Source organism: Drosophila rhopaloa, unplaced genomic scaffold (genome assembly GCF_018152115.1).
Source record: "Drosophila rhopaloa isolate 14029-0021.01 unplaced genomic scaffold, ASM1815211v1 contig_218, whole genome shotgun sequence".
Classification (NCBI taxonomy): Eukaryota; Metazoa; Arthropoda; class Insecta; order Diptera; family Drosophilidae; genus Drosophila; species Drosophila rhopaloa.
In genome coordinates this window covers 2999122-3019609 of record NW_025335104.1, presented here as the reverse complement: position 1 = coordinate 3019609, position 20488 = coordinate 2999122, and the positions used below count along the sequence as shown (strand labels likewise).

The window sequence follows — 20488 nt, the reverse complement described above, 5'->3', positions numbered from 1 at the left end:
TTAAGCTTAATAAGAGGCAATAGAACTGCAAGTGGTGTCAAGTGGTGGTGTAAATGATAGTCGGGTCACTCGACTTAAGCGTTCCTTATTGTTTAATAATACATTGATTATTATTGCAGGAATGAAAAGTTTTACACTTGCTGCGACGAGCCTTACTTGGACATAACATTCAATATAACAATGAGAAGAAAAACGCTTTTTTATACAGTTAATATAATAATACCGTGTATGGGCATTTCATTTTTAACTGTATTGACGTTTTATCTACCATCGGATAGTGGAGAAAAGGTATGAAATAAACATTATATCTCCATTACGCTATTAAAATAAAAATAAATTTATATTTCTTTACCAGGTTACACTATCTATTTCCATTCTTATTAGCCTTCACGTGTTTTTCCTTTTGGTGGTTGAAATCATCCCTCCGACTTCATTGGTTGTACCTTTATTGGGAAAATATCTTATATTTGCTATGATACTTGTATCTATAAGGTAAAATTGAATCAAACTCCTTTATGTTCATATGATATTTTTAACAATTTTTTAAGCATCTGCGTGACGGTTGTCGTTTTGAACGTTCATTTTCGATCTCCTCAAACTCATAGAATGGCACCCTGGGTTAAGCGCGTATTTATTGACTTTTTGCCTTCATTTTTATTCATAAAAAGACCTACGTACAACTTTGAAACAAGGTAAGCATTGCTATATAACAAAAAATATATATATAAGTTCTGAAGAATACTCCAGGCGTAAATTACCATTTAGACATATATATATTTTCTTAAGGGCATAATGGATATTTGCTTTCATATGAAAATAAAAAAATAAATTACTTTAAAAAAAAAGAACAACTTTTTGGAATAGAACTTGCGCTGCTCAGATTTCTGGTCAGATGTTATAACCACTAGGCTTTATTAACAGCCGGAAATATAAATATTTATATTTTTTAGAGTTAGAATAATTAATATTCTATAATTTAGAAAACACTCCAATATTTTAAAAAACTTTTATATTTTTAAGGGGTTATCTGAATTTTGGTTAAGACTAAATTTTTAGATAGAACAATCGACCCGTGACCGCTTCGCTGGTCAAAAAACTGTAGAAAACATATATTCTTTTGCTAATTTTTTCATTTCAAAAATTAATTTTACTGCAAAGCATTATAATACACAATATTTTTTGATTTGCCATAAGTGCAATGAATAAATAGTGACGACGGTTTGCCTACTCGAGAGCAGGCTACATATAGTTGCCCAAGCGAAAATACTGGATTCTCCAAATTAATACCAGACACTTGTAAAGACTGACCTTGTGACAATTAACATGGGAAATACAAGACGAATCGGAAATTGCGAACGTTTAATTCAAATTTCAGGTCCTATGGAATTATTGGTATTCGGGGAATGAAAACATGTTCACCCTGCTGTAATATTCTCTTTACTAATCTGGTACTGTTACAAAGTTTGTGTTGATTATTATTGCGAAGCATAAAATTTGGTGCTTTAATTTTCAAATATGTGTGTTGGCATTTCTAGAACATCAAGCGAATTCAAAAACTCGGTTGGATAGTTGACCGATTTATCTGCATTTTCAAAGGTGTCATCTGACTTGAAACAACTTCTCCTTCCACGTCCCTTAAAATTGATAAGTTTATTGCGATGACATCGCCATTTCTTGCTGCCAATATTTCTCGCTCGCTCAACCAATCATAAATTGTATATTGTTTAAGAAAACATTTTTAATCAATTGTTGTTTTGATTGTAGAACAGTACTGAAATCTATTGGCAGTGTTATCAATATAGTCAAATTTTCAATTGGGACTCTGCCATTTCCGATATTCAACAATTGCTGTGAAAATAAATCATTGAATCTATGTAGAAAATGTAGAATAATACACTTCACATTCTAAGATTTGTTAAATTTTAATGTATTAACGAAATTACGAAATCTAGCCTTGCCACTTGATCAGCCGATTCCTGGCGTTTTATATTTGAACTTGAATGCGTGGCAATGCTAAATAATTATGTTCATTCTACCTTAAGCTATAATCGAGTGCAGAGCTATATACAAAAGCAGACCCTTGCAAATTCACGCGGGTCTGTTTTCGTTGAGCTCGAATTGCTGAACGTGAAATAAATTGTAACTAAAGTTTTGTTCAATAAAGTAATGATATTAAAAAATGTAATACTATTTTGTATTAAGAAAACGCGAACTTTGATTTGCAGTAGCTAAGTTTTTATATAATATTTAGTAAAACTATGCGAATTAAGCGACGACGAAAAAGTGTGGCGTTGATATAATTTATAATTTCTCTTAGAACCTATGCTAACCTAAGGGGCGCAAGAGCTAATGAAAGCTTTATTGGCCCCGATCTCGAATTACAAGGGGTCAGGGCTTCACCGTCGTTTGAGTTGCTGCTGAGGAAGTATAAAGGGCTGGAATTAAGGACGGACTCCATGAGAAGAGCAGAGTTCAGAGCTCCTGCGCGGTCAAGAGGATTTGACCGACGGTCTTCTCCGGAGTCCCGCGACGACTCACGAACCTTTGAAAGGCCAACAAAAAAGCATTAGTCGTTAAGTCCGCTTTGGGCGCAAAACAATTTGGGCGGAATACAATTTAGTGAGTTTGCTACGCAAACCTCTTGCATTCTGATAGGAAAGAAGGAGGTTAGAAGTTAGTTTTTTGAAAGTGGTACACTGGTTTGGCCTCGACTAGGAAGTTATACTCCCACGGGCCCCTTCTTCTTTATCTTAGACAACCATATTATCCGGTCAAAAGTCGCCGAGCATATGGCTTCAAAAAGCTCGTTAGGGACAATTAAAGATGAAAAGTCTCTAGCATAAGAAAACTTAAACTTTTCCACCTTTACACTATTACAATCGGCTTTAGTTTTGTCTTGTTTAAAGACAATACATCAGAAGATGTTTGATCAGGGGAAAGCCGAGAAACGAAAATTTGTTTCTTTAGTGAAACCACTGAAAGGGATTTTGGTGGAGCAGACATTGTTTCTGCAAAACCAGCTTGAGCCGGTTGTCCGGACTCAGTAGTCCCTTGTGGTGGTGATGCTACATTCTGAGAGGCAGGTGGATCCACTAATTGTGAAACCACTACGGATAAATCGGAATTCTTAGAAGTCCCTAGTTGCATGCATTCTGTAACGGATTGTTCGGATACCGAATCTTTTTTAGCTGCTGATCTTAGCAACATTTGAAGGTTTGCTGAAATCAGCTGCTGATCCGCCGGAATGCTCTGTTGTTCTTTTGATTTCGGTTGCGGGGTGTTCCCCTTTTGCTCCTTACCACCAGCGGCCTTTTTGCGCTTAGGGGACTCTTCTAATAGCTTACGACTATTAAACTGCGAGTCCAGCGCAGAGAGGAGATCATCAGCTCGGCGAAAACTATCTGTAGCAACTCCGAAACAGCTAATCAGCCCCATCAGGCCGCCTTTAGTTTGGCGCATAATCGATTTCATTTCGTTCGCAACCTCGACACAAGCATCACAATAAAACTGCAAATTGGGCCCCTTTGAAAGGTCATCACTTGTCCGGCCAGTAAAACCGGCGCACTTGGTGTGCACCATATTTTCACACAGCCAGCAAGTCATATTAGACTGGTCAGCCCTGATTACGAGGCTGCATTTTTTGCAGAAGCAGACTAAGTTTTTATTATTCATTTTATTTATTGGAACCACTGTACCAAGAAAACGAATTGAAATTTATAAGCGAGCAGTTATAAGTACCGCAAGAGCGCAGAAACTGCACGCTTAGAACTTTCAAATCAAAGAGAGCAAGAGAGCGGGAGCGTAAATAAGTTAAAGTGCATGCACAAAATCGAAACGGCGGGGATATAAGAAAAGAAAACACAGATAAGAGTTACGAAAACTAAAACAATTTATTAGTAATATTACAAGTGAACTCGCGAAGCGAACGGAGTTTAAATTTATGTTTGAATAACCGGAAGAAAATTAAAATGGTTTTGATAAAACCCACCGATGGGAATAAACGAAACAAAATACAAAATTCGAGGCGCAGAAAAAAACACGACCGTTCACTTTGAAAGTCAAAGACGAATATGACTTGCACGCTGGCTTACTTGTACGCTGGCTTACCACTAATACGAAACGTTGTGCTAAAGGGGCCACACAAATCAACGGCACAGATGTTAAACGGGCGGAGAACTCGAAGTCTATCTGCTGGCAAGTTCCCCATGAATTGCGTCAAGAGTTGTGGCTTACAGCAAAAGCAGCGCATGCACGAGCGAACTGTTCGTCGGCAGACTTCTTGAGCATTAACTTGGCAGCGTGGCAATTCGTAACGTGCAGATATGACACATAGGATCTGACGAGCTGTGATCTTTTATATGATGGACGTTGATGCTCTTCGAGAATGCTTGTTACGCTCGGGGCCCTATTTTCAATTTGGGCAAAAAATTCGAGTTCGCGAGGAAAATACATAAAACAAATAGAGAGAAGACACAAATGAAAATAAAAGGCACAACTAAGAGTAAAGCAAATGAGTTAAAATATTAATTTTTAATAACGGGATAGAAGTTGAAATGCAAATTAAATGATAAAGGTTGTTATAATTATTACATAGAACGCGAAAAGGCTCGTGCAGACAAAAATTTAATGTACATCGTGGCAAATTTAGAGGAATATAATGTTATAATGAATATAAGTTAGGCGGTTTACAAGTTCTGCAGAATCAATATCACCTCTTATAAGATTTTGCATAAAAATAGTACCAAGCATTGAAGAAATTTTTTTTGAACCGACTCAATTTAGACAGCAACAACGGGAACACCAATTTAATTAATTCTCCCGAATTTTACAGATATCGGCACTGAATTCGTGAATTTCAACAGTTTTCTTAAAAGCGAAATTCAGTTCTCTTGGCGAAATACTTTTTTTAAAGGTCTTCGACACTTTTCTGCAATTTTGAATAATGCGGAAAACCCATACCAAAACTCTCCGAAGCTTTAAATGCGACGAAAAGTATTCTATTTTCTTAAGCACATAATTTGGCTCTAGGCTGACTACAAGAGTTAGTGCCGATTTGCGCAATTCCATCGACACTACTTCAGCCGGCATTTCGAAATGTCGATTTACTAGTACTTCGAAAAGTCGATTTACAGGTCAATTCATTTTTGAGTCGAACAAGAACAAAGACTTATTTAACCAAATGGTCGTTATAAGCTCCTCAACGACACATCCACGGACACTATGTCTGCTGGGTTTACTTTCGTTGGAACGTGTCTCCAAATTGCGTTCTCCGATTACTCCTAAATCTTTGCGACCGAGTTTGACACCAAAATCGACAACGACGAAGGATGGGTTTGATCCACTGCAAAGTGATCTAGGAGTCTGTCCATAGGAAAACATTCTCAATAGGACAATTTAACAATAACCTGACACGATTAATCAAATCTGCTAAATGATGAGCTGCGCACAGCTTAAGGCGAGGCACGGTTTTTGTTTTGAGGGGAGCTACTTTTGATTTGGCGGTCAATAAAGACACTTTTAAACCTTTAGCAGTTCGAGTACGGACGTAGATGCACGCTCCATGATCTCGCATAGAAGCGTCAGCGAAATCGTGTATATGAATCGAAACTTGCGGTCCTGTGTGGAGGAATAGCGATACCTTAACTTTTGGCAGCTAAAGAATCGTTGCTTTAATGGTCTTACACGATGTAAGCAACTGCATCGGTAGCGACTCGACCCAATCTTGCTTTCGAAGCCTCAGCTCCTCCAACAACATCTTTGCCTTTGTGATTAAGGGATACAAGAAGCCAAGTCGAGCCGTAAAAATGAGTAATCTTCAACCGGTAACCAAACTACGCTAAGCGTCTTAGTTACGTCTGAGCCTGCCGTAAATGGCATTATGGCGCTATCGACTCTTTCAAAACCTGAGAAAACTTAGCCTGGCAGGTCCTCAACGCATCCGGCGCCGGTCAACAAATCGTCAACATAAATATCATTCTGATTAACCTGTACGACTTTTGGATACGTTGTTTGCGCCAGCTCTCCAAGCCGCATTAAACACCTAATTACCAAAAAGGGTGCTGGCGAAGTTCCATATGTTACGGTATTTAACTTAAAGAAAGATGTGACGCTGCGCGCACAAAAACAAGACATAAATAAATAAAAAGACTAAAAAAAGTTAAACGAAAGGAGCGTTTAATTCAGATTCAAACTAAGAACGCGCGCGCGCAAACGATCGCGCGCGTAGGGGCACACTAGACCGAGAGAGATGGTCACACTTAGACCGGCAAATCCCACAGGCGACGGGCACACTAGATCTCGCCGAGCCCTATATAAGACGGACCACGGGCCATAGAAAGGCACTTAGCAGCCAACCGTCTAAGGGTACTGAGGCAACTCCCCAGTGGTGGTAAGCAGCGAAGTCATTTTTTGGTGGATCCAAGTCCGCTTATACATTGTAGTTAGCTCCCGTAATACTTCCTCCTCCCCCTCACCTTTTCGGCTTGTCGGTCCGAAGGTATAACTAGGATACGTCTGATTTCAGGATCACACCTCCTTACGACGCGGTTCACCGGTCGAACTCTCTCTTGCGGCTGACCTCAGGGTCCCCAAGGAACTCTCTCTCTCTTTGCGGCTGACCTCAGGGTCCCCAAGCAACATTCTCTCTCTCTTGCGGCTGACCTCAGGGTCCCCAAGCAACTCTCTCTCTCTCTTGCGGCTGACCTCAGGGTCCCCAAGCAACTCACTCCTCTCTCTGGCGGACCTCAGGGTCCCCAAGCAACATTCTCTCTCTCTTGCGGCTGACCTCAGGGTCCCCAAGCAACATTCTCTCTCTTGCGGTTGACTTTCGGGTCCCCAAGCACTAAATAGCTCTTTCTCGCTCGTGGCTGACCTCAGGGTCCCCAAGCACCCCATTATCATTTCAGGCAACCCAACCCGTGCTGGTCCTCTCGAGCAGCTGGACAGCTCCCGATACCAGGTATTCTAAGTGGACGAAGGAAGCGAAGGCAGCAAGGGCGGCACCCCGCCAAACCGGAGAATTCGTTAGTTGTTAATCAAATGTCAAGATACTTACTGAAATAAAACTTAGTTATAATCAATTACTAAGTAATTTCCCACGACTTCTACTCTGGGCTGGGTCGGAACTCTCTTTCAGCAACCACGCCCTTTTTTTTTTTTTTTTTTTTTGTAAATATATGCTTTATTTATTGAATCTTCTCTATATGAGACTAACAATAAGTATATGAAATCTTAAGAATATAACTTAACTTACATTCATGTAGACTGAATTTAGACTAACGGGCCCTATTATTTATTGCTGGGCTGGTAGATCGTTACGATGCAGACGAGTTCTGTTCGAAACCCGTCTTAGGTTCGTTGCGAGATTATTTGGGTGCAGTGTAAGCTTGTTATGGTAGGCCGCTTTCTGCTTTGCTATTTCATCTTTGACCGGTGGTATGCCCAGATCCCTGTGGATGTTTTCGTTCCGAACATACCATGGTGCCCCAGTGATTGTTCGCAGGATTTTTGATTGTGAGCGCTGTATGATGTCAACGTTGCTGTTGCTCGCGTTCCCCCAGAGCTGGGAGCCGTAGGTCCAAATGGGCTTGAGGGTGGAGTTGTAGAGAAGAACTTTAAAGTCCAGACACAGGGGTGATCGAGAATTTATAATCCAGTGTAGGCTGCTAGCTTTAAGTCTGAGATTTACTTTCTTGCATTCAATGTGCCTCCGCCAGGTTAGGCGTCTGTCGAGGTGGACGCCGAGATATGTTACATCGCTGGCTTGGGGAATCTGCGTACCATTCAAAGTTAGCGGCGGGCACGATTGTCTGTTAAGGGTAAACGTTATATGTTTACACTTTTGTTCATTAATTTTGATTCGCCAGTCTGATAGCCACTTTTCAACTACCACCAAATGATCAGCCAGTTGAGCTGTTGCTCTAGTTGGGCATCTCGAGCGGCTCAGGATTGCGGTGTCGTCAGCAAATGTGGACGTAGTCAGCCTCTCGTTCGTAGGGATGTCTGCTGTGTACAGAATAAACAGGGTAGGGCCCAGGGCGCTACCTTGTGGGACTCCGGCTTCAATGTTATACTCGTTGGATGTCGTTGTATTGCATCTAACCTCAAAGACTCTGTGGTAGAGGTACGACTTAAGTAACTTATGAGTGTTTTCTGGCAGTAATGTTATGATTTTATGCATAAGGCCTTCAAGCCACACTCGGTCGAATGCCTGAGAGACGTCGAGGAATATCGCACTACAATATTCCCGATGTTCGAAGGCTGTAAGAATTTCTGAAGTTATCCGGTTGACTTTCTCGATGGTTCCGTGGCTTTCACGAAACCCGAATTGATGTGCCGGTTCTCTTAAATATGGTGTAATGCGCGTGAGCAGGCATTTTTCCAGTAATTTGGACAGGCACGATAGTAAGCTTATTGGCCTGTACGATGAGGGAATTGTGTGGTCTTTGCCAGGCTTCGGTATCATTATAACCACGGACTTTTTCCATTTTTTGGGGTAGTAGCCAAGTTTTGCGATCCCGTTAAATAGCTTGCATATAACATCCACTGCGCAGTTTGAAAGTTCAATTATCATTTTTGGGGTTATTAGGTCGGCCCCTGGAGCCTTTTTCGGTTTTATTTGCTTCCTAATGACGTTAGCAATTTCAGGTGTTTGAAACAAAATCGGGTTAATTGCAATTTCAGAGCTAAACGGCGGTAGTTGAAGAGAGTTTGTGGCGGCGTTCGGCTGAAATACATTTCGTAGGTGTAAAGCAAATGTTTCGGCTCTGTCTTCGTCACTGCGGGCCCAAGTACCCGAGGAGTTTCTAATCGGAGGGACTGATTCTATCGGAGAGCTTAAATTTGGGTGAGCTCTCCACAAAGGATGCTTTGTATTGGTCGGCGACAGTTTCTCGATGTACCGGCGCTGCGCATGCTCCTCTTCTTGCTTGAGGGTTTTGGTGAGTCTGCGGGTGGCATCATTATAGAGTTGCTTCGAATGGGGCGATCTGCAGGATTGCTAAACGCGTCGTAGACGTCGTTTTTCCCGAACCAGTTGTTCGATTTGCAGATTAGTTTTGTATTGGTTGCTACGCACGATTGTCTCTTCTGGTCTTGAGATTTTGGCTGCTGCCACGAGTACTGACTCCAGGGCATCAGCACAGAAGTCGATGTCGTTCTCTATGTTTAACTGTGGTGTTAGTTCAATGTGGGAACTTTCGTACTTTTTGTACTTTAGCCAGTTAGTTCCAGTCGAGGTCAGCCTGAAGGGGTGCTCGATTACTTTCGGGCTTTGAAGGAGAGTTATTAAAACAGGCGAGTGGTCCGATGATAAGTCCGATAGCGATTTGGCGCTTACTAAATTTCTTGGGATGTTCTTGGTCACAGCGAAGTCAATTAAGTCCGGGAGTTTTCTGGGGTCAGCTGGCCAATATGTGGGGCTGCCAGGGGGACATAGTCGAGTTTGTTGCTCAAATTTATGATTGCTTTATACAGTTGTCTTCCTTTGGGCGTCACGAGTCTTGATCCCCAGTGCTTGTGCTTGGCGTTGTAGTCTCCTCCTGCTATAAAACGATCTCCGAGTGAATTGTATAAGTCCAAGAATTGCTTTTCAGTTATTTTAAAACGCGGTGGGCAATAGACAGCGGCTATAGTGATACTGCCGTTGCCTGCTTGTAGTTTTATAGATGTAGCCTGCAAATAATTTGTTGCAAACCTCTGGTGAAAGTGGTGCTTAATGCGTTCCCTGATTAGGATTCCAGTTCCTCCGTGAGCCTTACCGTCCGGATGATCTGTGCAGTATGAAGTATAACCTCTTATTTGGAAGTTGTATTTACTTGTGAGATGCGTTTCTGCCAGCAGCATTACATCTATTTGGTTTTCATTGAGGAATTGAGTTATTTCAAGTTTGTGCCGTGAAACGCCATTGGCATTCCACATGGATATTCGAAGACAAGACATCGATTATTTAGATTGTTGGGATGTGAGCAAATTTATTAAAATGTTTTGATTTTGCATAAGGTTTGTCATTGTTGTTTTCATGAAGGACATAAATTCCATCATACCCTGTTGTAAAGTCAGCATCATGGTTTCCACGCTGTTTGGTATTTGTCCTATTGCTTGCTGAGGTGTTATTATATTTTGCTCAGAGCATTGAGCTTGTGGGAACCCCGTCTGATTGACAAGTCCTGATTTTAGGGCACTGGCGTATGAAACCACGCCTGACACAAACAAACTCTTGTGACGAACCCTGTCCATCCCTGAGCCACCCGACAACGACGAACCGTCACAAAGATTCGATTTCGCTTTACTGCCATACGTTGCTACATATAAATTCCCCAAACACTAATTCGTACACCCGCTTCAGGCTAGCAAGGGCTTTGGTATAATTTTCCGCAGTGACTTAAAATGCCCTTACTGTTCCTAAAGCGTCTCCAGCTAATGCCAAAAGTTGACAGATGCACCAAAACACAATTAACAAAACGCCACTGATTAACGTTTAACTTTTAGCGGATTATTAATAAAAATGTTTGCCGTAGCGAAGCGAACAAGTAGTGTTGTTTGGTTGTTTTCACCAAATAAATTGGGACACAAAATGCTATTGCAAATCGATGGAATCACCATGAAAAATTTAATACTATTTTGTGTTAAGAAAACGCGAACTTTAATTTTTTAGCGTAACTATGCGAATTAAGCGACGACGAAAAGAAGTGGCGTTGATCGAATTCAATTTAACAGTGACTTTAATCTTCACATAATGTCTTTTAGAACCTATGCTAATCTAAGCTTGAAGTCCCAGTTCATTGGAATTTAATTGCTAGGCTAATTTAATTCTTAACTCTGATCCTAATAAAAAAGTAATATAAGCAATAGCTGTAAACGGAACTTTCCCTTAAATGTAACAATGATAGAAAGAATTAACAATCATAACTGAGAGTCCTACAGCCCCAAAACATAAATAAATATATCTTTTCTATTCCCAAAACCGAAATTTTTGTCCCACGATTGCTGTGCGATTCTATTTTGTTTTTCATTGCTGTAAACAGCAAGTGGTTGGCTTTTGTTCTGAAAATGGCTTACCAAACTCACTTTGTTAATTTTTCTCATTTTGCCTACACAGACATTGCCGACACTTGCCGAATGAGAACATTTTAGAAAATGTAGTCGAAAGTTATTAAACTTTTCGTCGGAAAATTCGATATCAGAAATGTTGTGCGTTGAAGGCTAAAGAAATAAGTTAAATGTGTGCAAGGGAGGACATTCCAAAATCCGTTTCAGAAAATCATCACTTCTTGTCATAAAAATGTTTGTCCATAAATCAGAAAAATGTACATTTGTCATTTTGGTAATTTAAAAAATCTCTATCGAATGAAATAAATAGATTAAATAAAATTAAATATCAGATTGTAATGCATTTTTCCGGAACAAAGCATAGCATAAATAATTTGCTCAAATTAGATCCGGTTCGCAGTCTATTTATATGAGATTTACTAGCAGAGTTTCAAACTTGGCTACTATTACTATCACAATAATATGCATCAATTAGGATAAGTAAGACTTTTTATTTTTTTGTTAAGAAAAAATATTTTTCCTAAGTGATGCAGAATTATACTTTGTCTTGCTAGCAGAATTCAGAAAAAGTTTTTTATAAAAACTCTGTTCAGTCACTTCGCGGTCTTTGACCCAAAAATATTATTTACTTGAAACTTAATTGCATGTCTATAAATAGTACTAATAATGTAAGCAACGATGTATAATGTTAAGTTCACGAGATAAGTTCTTACCCTATAATTAGTGTTTGAAGCTAAAAAAAATCTTGCAGGATCAATTGAAAAGTAAAACGCAACCGATCCTTCGCTGCTATTTCTGAAAGGAAACAAAAAAATTATTCTAGTGCTGATCTCAAATACCTATGTAATCTCAATTCCCTATGAGGGAATTGTGTGGTCTTTGCCAGGCTTCGGTATCATTATAACCACGGACTTTTTCCATTTTTTGGGGTAGTAGCCAAGTTTTGCGATCCCGTTAAATAGCTTGCATATAACATCCACTGCGCAGTTTGAAAGTTCAATTAAGTTCTTACCCTAGTTCTTAAGTGATGCAGAATTATACTTTGTCTTGCTAGCAGAATTCAGAAAAAGTTTTTTATAAAAACTCTGTTCAGTCACTTCGCGGTCTTTGACCCAAAAATATTATTTACTTGAAACTTAATTGCATGTCTATAAATAGTACTAATAATGTAAGCAACGATGTATAATGTTAAGTTCACGAGATAAGTTCTTACCCTATAATTAGTGTTTGAAGCTAAAAAAAATCTTGCAGGATCAATTGAAAAGTAAAACGCAACCGATCCTTCGCTGCTATTTCTGAAAGGAAACAAAAAAATTATTTAATTAGTATTCTAGTGCTGATCTCAAATACCTATGTAAGCCGAATCAACAACAGGATTAAGGAAATCATTGATAAAATAAAACATCAAATACAAATCAATCCACCCACACTTTGTGGAATCTATTCGAAATGCAAAAAGGACATAATATAATATTTTAGCCGGCCAGTCATCACATAGTCGAGTCTGTAGTAAGCCGCCGAATAATTTAAGGCACCGGTAAATCTCCACTCCCAAAAGAGTCCTGATATTTCAATACAATCCTTTGATGTTTCTGTGAACCATGCCCAATCAGTAAATGGAGGTCCAGTGGTGTTAGATTGTTATAGCCCTTTCACCATAAGGTTTTTGACCTGTTTTTGTGGCATTAATTAATAACTCGGTCAGTTTTGGAGATATCGACATGAAACTTTACCAATCGTCATTATTTGTCCCTAGGCACATACATATAGTGTGAAAATCGTTTGGATCAGGAAACAATATCCTATAGCTCCCATAGGAACAATCGGTTAAAAATAAAAAAAAATTTATGAAATTTAAGGAGCTAAAATTTGTTTCTCCATGCCTATAAAAATGGATGATAATAAGTGCAACAAAAGCAAAAAGAAAAAATTTCATCAAACAGCCACGGATACATGTCGACTATCAATTCGCCAGTTTGTAGGCAAAATAATTCGAATTTGTCCAAATTGACGGGAAACTTACAGGACAAATATATCAAAACGATCCTCATATTATAAATAATTTGTTCATCAAACATTGTACAGCCTTTTCTTGCTCAAGCCGTCCCTTCTCGCTATTACAAACAGCAACCAAGTCGGCGTTGGAGAAAGTGAGGTTATCTAAGAAAAATGCAAATTGCACCAATAGTGCGGAAAAGTGCACAATAAGACTAACAGATTTTTGCACAGAATTGACAAGGCTACAACATACACTTGGACGCATTGAAAACTAATGCAAACTTCTATTTCAAAACTGTTCCCAAAGTTGAAATTTGTTCCTCAAAATTCAGCTTAAGGTGCATTTATAAAATGACAAAATGTTAGTATAAACACCCACAATTTAAACAATTAATACATTTAACATATAGTACAAACCTGTGAGATCAGTTTCCATTTATTTTTTTCTTTTCAAATGGTGTTTTACACGAATAAATTCATTTCACAGAACGCTTCGAAAAAATTGCAAATTTAGCGCAGGTGCTTTCGGATGCAACAGCTAACTTTACAGCTGTTATGCTAACATATGCTGTTAAGTATTAACATTTTGTGTATGAGGCATAACAGTTTGATGTTCTGTTAATGCATTCCCATTTTTATACCCTTGCAGAGGGTATTATAATTTTGGTCAAAAGTGTGCAACGCAGTGAAGGAGACATCTCCGACCCTATAAAGTATATATATTCTTGATCAGGATCACCTCCTGAGTTGATATAGCCATGTCCGTCTGTCCGTCTGTCTGTTTCTACGCAGACTAGTCTCTCAGTTTTAAAGCTATCGAGTTGAAACTTTGCACACAGCCTTCTTTCCTTTGCACGCAGTATATATGTCGGAACGGCCGGGATCGGCCGGCTATATCCTATAGCTGCCATATAACTGATTGATCGGAAATGCCATAACTTTGGTGTTTGTAAAGTTAGGAAGTTGGAATTTTCTATGGGTTTTATTTTTGGCCAATCAATACGACCTACCAAATTTCATAAGGACCGGCCGACTATATCTTATAGCTGCCATATAACTGATTGATCGGAAATGCCATAACTTTGGTGTTTGTAAAGTTAGGAAGTTGGGATTTTCTATCGGTTTTATATTTGGCCAATCAATCCGACCCACCAAATTTCATAAGGATCGGCCGACTATATCCTATAGCCGCCATATAACTGATTGATCTGAAATGCCATAACTTTGGTGTTTGTAAAGTTAGGAAGTTGGGATTTTCTATCGGTTTTATATTTGGCCAATCAATCCGACCCACCAAATTTCATAAGGATCGGCCGACTATATCCTATAGCCGCCATATAACTGATTGATCTGAAATGCCATAACTTTGGTGTTTTTAAAGGTAGGAAGTTGGGATTTTTTATGAGTATTAAGAATGCATCATATGAATAATTTTGAAGAATATAATTTACAGAGTATTCTGCAAGGGTATATCAACTTCGGCTACGCCCGAAGTTAGCTTTCCTTTCTTGTTTTGTTTTAATTAGAGCACTTATAAAAAATGCCTAAATGCCACATAAAGTGGTCAAAAACCCCATAGTGCCTTGTTAACATAAATTAATATAATTCTGCTCTCTCCGCTCGCACAAAGTTGAGAGCGTAAAAATCTAAAAATAGAATAGCACAAATAAAAGAGTGCGTATGTGTGCGTAATTGATCGAGAAGAAAATTTTCGGACAGAAATCATTTCTGGACTAAAAAACTAATTGTGTGTCAAAAGAACTTCTAGTATGATTGAACAGGATGTTTATTTAAATTGCATTTATGTACATGTGGCAATGAAGCTTGATTTAAAACTTTTTTATATACCTTAAAAACGAATATCTGCATATTTAATTTATATTTTCGTTTTACATATTTAAATTAAAGCTAAAAAAATAACTTTTAGTACAAAACATATAAAACTGCATGATTAAATTTAAAAATATTTCAATAACGTTTAATATATTTGAATATTATTGTTAAACAAAAACCAAGCGAAGTTTATTTAAATTGAATATATTTAAAGGATAAAGGATATTATCCATGGCTGTTTTTTATTAACTTTAAAATGGAAATATTAAATTTAATTTTAATTCAAATATATTACCAAATATATTATTTGATACCTTAGGAGTATATTTAAATATAATACAAGTACATTTTTTATAAGTTATAAATTTTTAGTATATCGTATGAAAATAAAATTTGGTTTAATGATTTTGTGCCTTTTAAATTTGACTTAAAGCTTTTTTGGAAAGAAAAGCGCGCAAACCTTTTTTGTTTCCCCTTTGGATTTTCTAAATAATTAAAATAGTTAATATACAAATATTTATATAAATTTAATTTATATTATGATAATAATTTTATATAATGTTATTACAATACGTATAACATAAAAATACCACATATTTTTAAATCCATATATTTAAAATACAATAAATATAAAAATATTCATCCTGTTCAATCGCAAAATTTCTGAGGCTCCTAATGACCATTATTCCAATGTGAAGTCATGTATGAATTACATTATGTAAATTTATATAAGTAGATGTATTTGGTCATTACTAAAAAAATATACTACATTCGAATAATTATCATATAAAGGAAATACAAAATAAGTATTTTTTATTATGTTAGAATTTAAAATAAAGAGTGTATTTCGACAGCGCGCTGCAGCGAAGAAATGTTTGTGAATACATGTGCACACATGCAGTCGCCGGCTTTCGCAGTATGCGTGAAAGGGAGCGGCTGGCTCTAGAGCGCTCTCTCGCTGGCTTTTGGGCAAGAGAGCGAAAAGCCAGTTGAAAAGCCAGCACAAAAAATTCGTGTGAAAAAAAATCGTATGGCGTTACGCATCTTAGAGATTATATTGGTCTTTGGTAATACACTGTCTGAAATACTGCATTTGGGTATCAGATCCATAAAAATCCCTTAATATTCACACAATATAGTTGTTATTTTACAATGGTTCCCCGAGAAGTGCACAAGTTCGCGGAGCTGGAGGAAATTCAGCAGCTAGACATACCACTGAATAATAGCTTTATAAGAAATACTAGCTGTACCCGGCGCGACTTCGTTCGCTTAAAATTAGTTTTGAGTACGGTTGTCAAGACTTTCCCATTTCCACACCACCCCTGAGGTAGAGAAATTGGCGCATTTTTATACCCTTGCAGAGGGCATTATAATTTTGGTCAAAAGTGTGCAACGCAGTGAAGGAGACATCTCCGACCCTATAAAGTATATATATTCTTGATCAGGATCACCTTCTGAGTTGATATAGCCATGTCCGTCTGTCTGTCCGTCTGCCTGTCCGTCTGTTTGTTTCTACGCGAACTAGTCTCTCAGTTTTAAAGATATCGAATTGAAACTTTGCACACACCCTTCTTTCCTTTGCACGCAGTATATAAGTCGGAACGGCCGGGATCGGCCGACTATATCCTATAGCTGCCATATAACTGACGGAAATGCCATAACTCTGCTGTTTGTTAAGTTAGGAAGTTGGGGTTTATGCGTTTTATATTTGGCCAATTTATGCGTTTTATATTTGGCTAATTTAATTCTTAACTCTGATCCTAATAAAAAAGTAATATAAGCAATAGCTGTAAACGGAACTTTCCCTTAAATGTAACAATGATAGAAAGAATTAACAATCATAACTTGAGAGTCCTACAGCCCCGAAAACATAAATAAATATATCTTTTCTATTCCCAAAATCCTGAAATTTTTGTCCCCACGATTGCTGTGCGATTCTATTTTGTTTTTCATTGCTGTAAACAGCAAGTGGTTGGCTTTTGTTCTGAAAATGGCTTACCAAACTCACTTTGTTAATTTTTCTCATTTTTGCCTACACAGACATTGCCGACACTTGCCGAATGAGAACATTTTAGAAAATGTAGTCGAAAGTTATTAAACTTTTCGTCGGAAAATTCGATATCAGAAATGTTGTGCGTTGAAGGCTAAAGAAATAAGTTAAATGTGCTGCAAGGGAGGACATTCCAAAATCCGTTTCAGAAAATCATCACTTCTTGTCATAAAAAATGTTTGTCCATAAATCAGAAAAATGTACATTTGTCATTTTGGTAATTTAAAAAAATCTCTATCGAATGAAATAAATAGATTAAATAAAATTAAATATCAGATTGTAATGCATTTTTTCCGGAACAAAGCATAGCATAAATAATTTGCTCAAATTAGATCCGGTTCGCTGTCTATTTATATGAGATTTACTAGCAGAGTTTCAAACTTGGCTACTATTACTATCACAATAATCTGCATCAATTAGGATAAGTAAGACTTTTTATTTTTTTGTTAAGAAAAAAATATTTTTCCTAAGTGATGCAGAATTATACTTTGTCTTGCTAGCAGAATTCAAAAAAAGTTTTTTATAAAAAACTCTGTTCAGTCACTTCGCGGTCTTTGACCCAAAAATATTATTTACTTGAAACTTAATTGCATGTCTATAAATAGTACTAATAATGTAAGCAACGATGTATAATGTTAAGTTCACGAGATAAGTTCTTACCCTATAATTAGTGTTTGAAGCTAAAAAAAATCTTGCAGGATCAATTGAAAAGTAAAATGCAACCGATCCTTCGCTGCTATTTCTGAAAGGAAACAAAAAAATTATTTAATTAGTATTCTAGTGCTGATCTCAAATACCTATGTAAGCCGAATCAACAACAGGATTATGGAAATCATTGATAAAATAAAACATCAAATACAAATCAATCCACCCACACTTTGTGGAATCTATTCGAAATGCAAAAAGGACATAATATAATATTTTAGCCGGCCAGTCATCACATAGTCGAGTCTGTAGTAAGCCGCCGAATAATTTAAGGCACCGGTAAATCTCTACTCCCAAAAGAGTCCTGATAGTTCAATACAATCCTTTGATGTTTCTGTGAACCATGCCCAATCAGTAAATGGAGGTCCAGTGGTGTTAGATTGTTATAGCCCTTGCACCATGGGGTTTTTGACCTGTTTTTGTGGCATTAATTAATAACTCGGTCAGTTTTGGAGATATCGACATGAAACTTTACCAATCGTCATTATTTGTCCCTAGGCACATACATATAGTGTGAAAATCGTTTGGATCAGGAAACAATATCCTATAGCTCCCATAGGAACAATCGGTTAAAACTAAAAAAAAATTTATGAAATTTAAGGAGCTAAAATTTGTTTCTCCATGCCTATAAAAGTGGATGATAATAAGTGCAACAAAAGCAAAAAGAAAAAATTTCATCAAACAGCCACGGATACATGTCGACTATCAATTCGCCAGTTTGTAGGCAAAATAATTCGAATTTGTCCAAATTGACGGGAAACTTACAGGACAAATATATCAAAACGATCCTCATATTATAAATAATTTGTTCATCAAACATTGTACAGCCTTTTCTTGCTCAAGCCGTCCCTTCTCGCTATTACAAACAGCAACCAAGTCGGCGTTGGAGAAAGTGAGGTTATCTAAGAAAAATGCAAATTGCACCAATAGTGCGGAAAAGTGCACAATAAGACTAACAGATTTTTGCACAGAATTGACAAGGCTACAACATACACTTGGACGCATTGAAAACTAATGCAAACTTCTATTTCAAAACTGTTCCCAAAGTTGAAATTTGTTCCTCAAAATTCAGCTTAAGGTGCATTTATAAAATGACAAAATGTTAGTATAAACACCCACAATTTAAACAATTAATACATTTAACATATAGTACAAACCTGTGAGATCAGTTTCCATTTATTTTTTCTTTTCAAATGGTGTTTTACACGAATAAATTCATTTCACAGAACGCTTCGAAAAAATTGCAAATTTAGCGCAGGTGCTTTCGGATGCAACAGCTAACTTTACAGCTGTTATGCTAACATATGCTGTTAAGTATTAACATTTTGTGTATGAGGCATAACAGTTTGATGTTCTGTTAATGCATTCCCATTTTTATACCCTTGCAGAGGGTATTATAATTTTGGTCAAAAGTGTGCAACGCAGTGAAGGAGACATCTCCGACCTTATAAAGTATATATATTCTTGATCAGGATCACCTCCTGAGTTGATATAGCCATGTCCGTCTGTCCGTCTGTCTGTTTCTACGCAGACTAGTCTCTCAGTTTTAAAGCTATCGAGTTGAAACTTTGCACACAGCCTTCTTTCCTTTGCACGCAGTATATATGTCGGAACGGCCGGGATCGGCCGGCTATATCCTATAGCTGCCATATAACTGATTGATCGGAAATGCCTTAACTTTGGTGTTTGTAAAGTTAGGAAGTTGGAATTTTCTATGGGTTTTATATTTGGCCAATCAATCCGACCTACCAAATTTCATAAGGACCGGCCGACTATATCTTATAGCTGCCATATAACTGATTGATCGGAAATGCCATAACTTTGGTGTTTGTAAAGTTAGGAAGTTGGGATTTTCTATCGGTTTTATATTTGGCCAATCAATCCGACCCACCAAATTTCATAAGGATCGGCCGACTATATCCTATAGCCGCCATATAACTGATTGATCTGAAATGCCATAACTTTGGTGTTTGTTAAGTTAGGAAGTTGGGATTTTCTATGGGTTTTATTTTTGGCCAATCAATCCGACCTACCAAAGTTCATAAGGATCGGCCGACTATATCTTATAGCTGCCATATAACTGATTGATCGGAAATGCCATAACTTTGGTGTTTGTAAAGTTAGGAAGTTGGGATTTTCTATCGGTTTTATATTTGGCCAATCAATCCGACCCACCAAATTTCATAAGGATCGGCCGACTATATCCTATAGCCGCCATATAACTGATTGATCTGAAATGCCATAACTTTGGTGTTTGTTAAGTTAGGAAGTTGGGATTTTCTATGGGTTTTATTTTTGGCCAATCAATCCGACCTACCAAAGTTCATAAGGATCGGCCGACTATATCTTATAGCTGCCATATAACTGAACGATTGGAAATGCTATAACTTTGGTGTTTTTAAAGGTAGGAAGTTGGGATTTTTTATGAGTATTAAGAATGCATCATATGAATAATTTTGAAGAATATAATTTACAGAGTATTCTGCAAGGGTATATCAACTTCGGCTCCGCCCGAAGTTAGCTTTCCTTTCTTGTTTTTTTTTAATTAGAGCACTTATAAAAAATGCCTAAATGCCACATAAAGTGGTCAAAAACCCCATAGTGCCTTGTTAACATAAATTAATATAATTCCGCTCTCTCCGCTCGCACAAAGTTGAGAGCGTAAAAATCTAAAAATAGAATAGCACAAATAAAAGAGTGCGTATGTGTGCGTAATTGATCGAGAGGACAATTTTCGGACAGAAATCATTTCTGGACTAAAAAACTAATTGTGTGTCAAAAGAACTTCTAGTATGATTGAACAGGATGTTTATTTAAATTGCATTTATGTACATGTGGCAATGAAGCTTGATT

General features: G+C 37.6%; 1 protein-coding gene across 1 annotated transcript in view; it reads left to right on the top strand.

Annotated features, from left to right (window-relative positions):
- The window catches only part of LOC108053621 (acetylcholine receptor subunit alpha-like), a 209900-nt gene that overhangs the window by 131752 nt on the left and 57660 nt on the right, over window positions 1-20488 (top strand). Inside the window, exons 3-5 of the mRNA XM_044460784.1 lie at window positions 120-288; window positions 356-492; window positions 549-692. Of these exons, the coding sequence (XP_044316719.1) occupies window positions 120-288; window positions 356-492; window positions 549-692 (450 nt within the window). The remainder of the gene's footprint in view (window positions 1-119; window positions 289-355; window positions 493-548; window positions 693-20488) is intronic.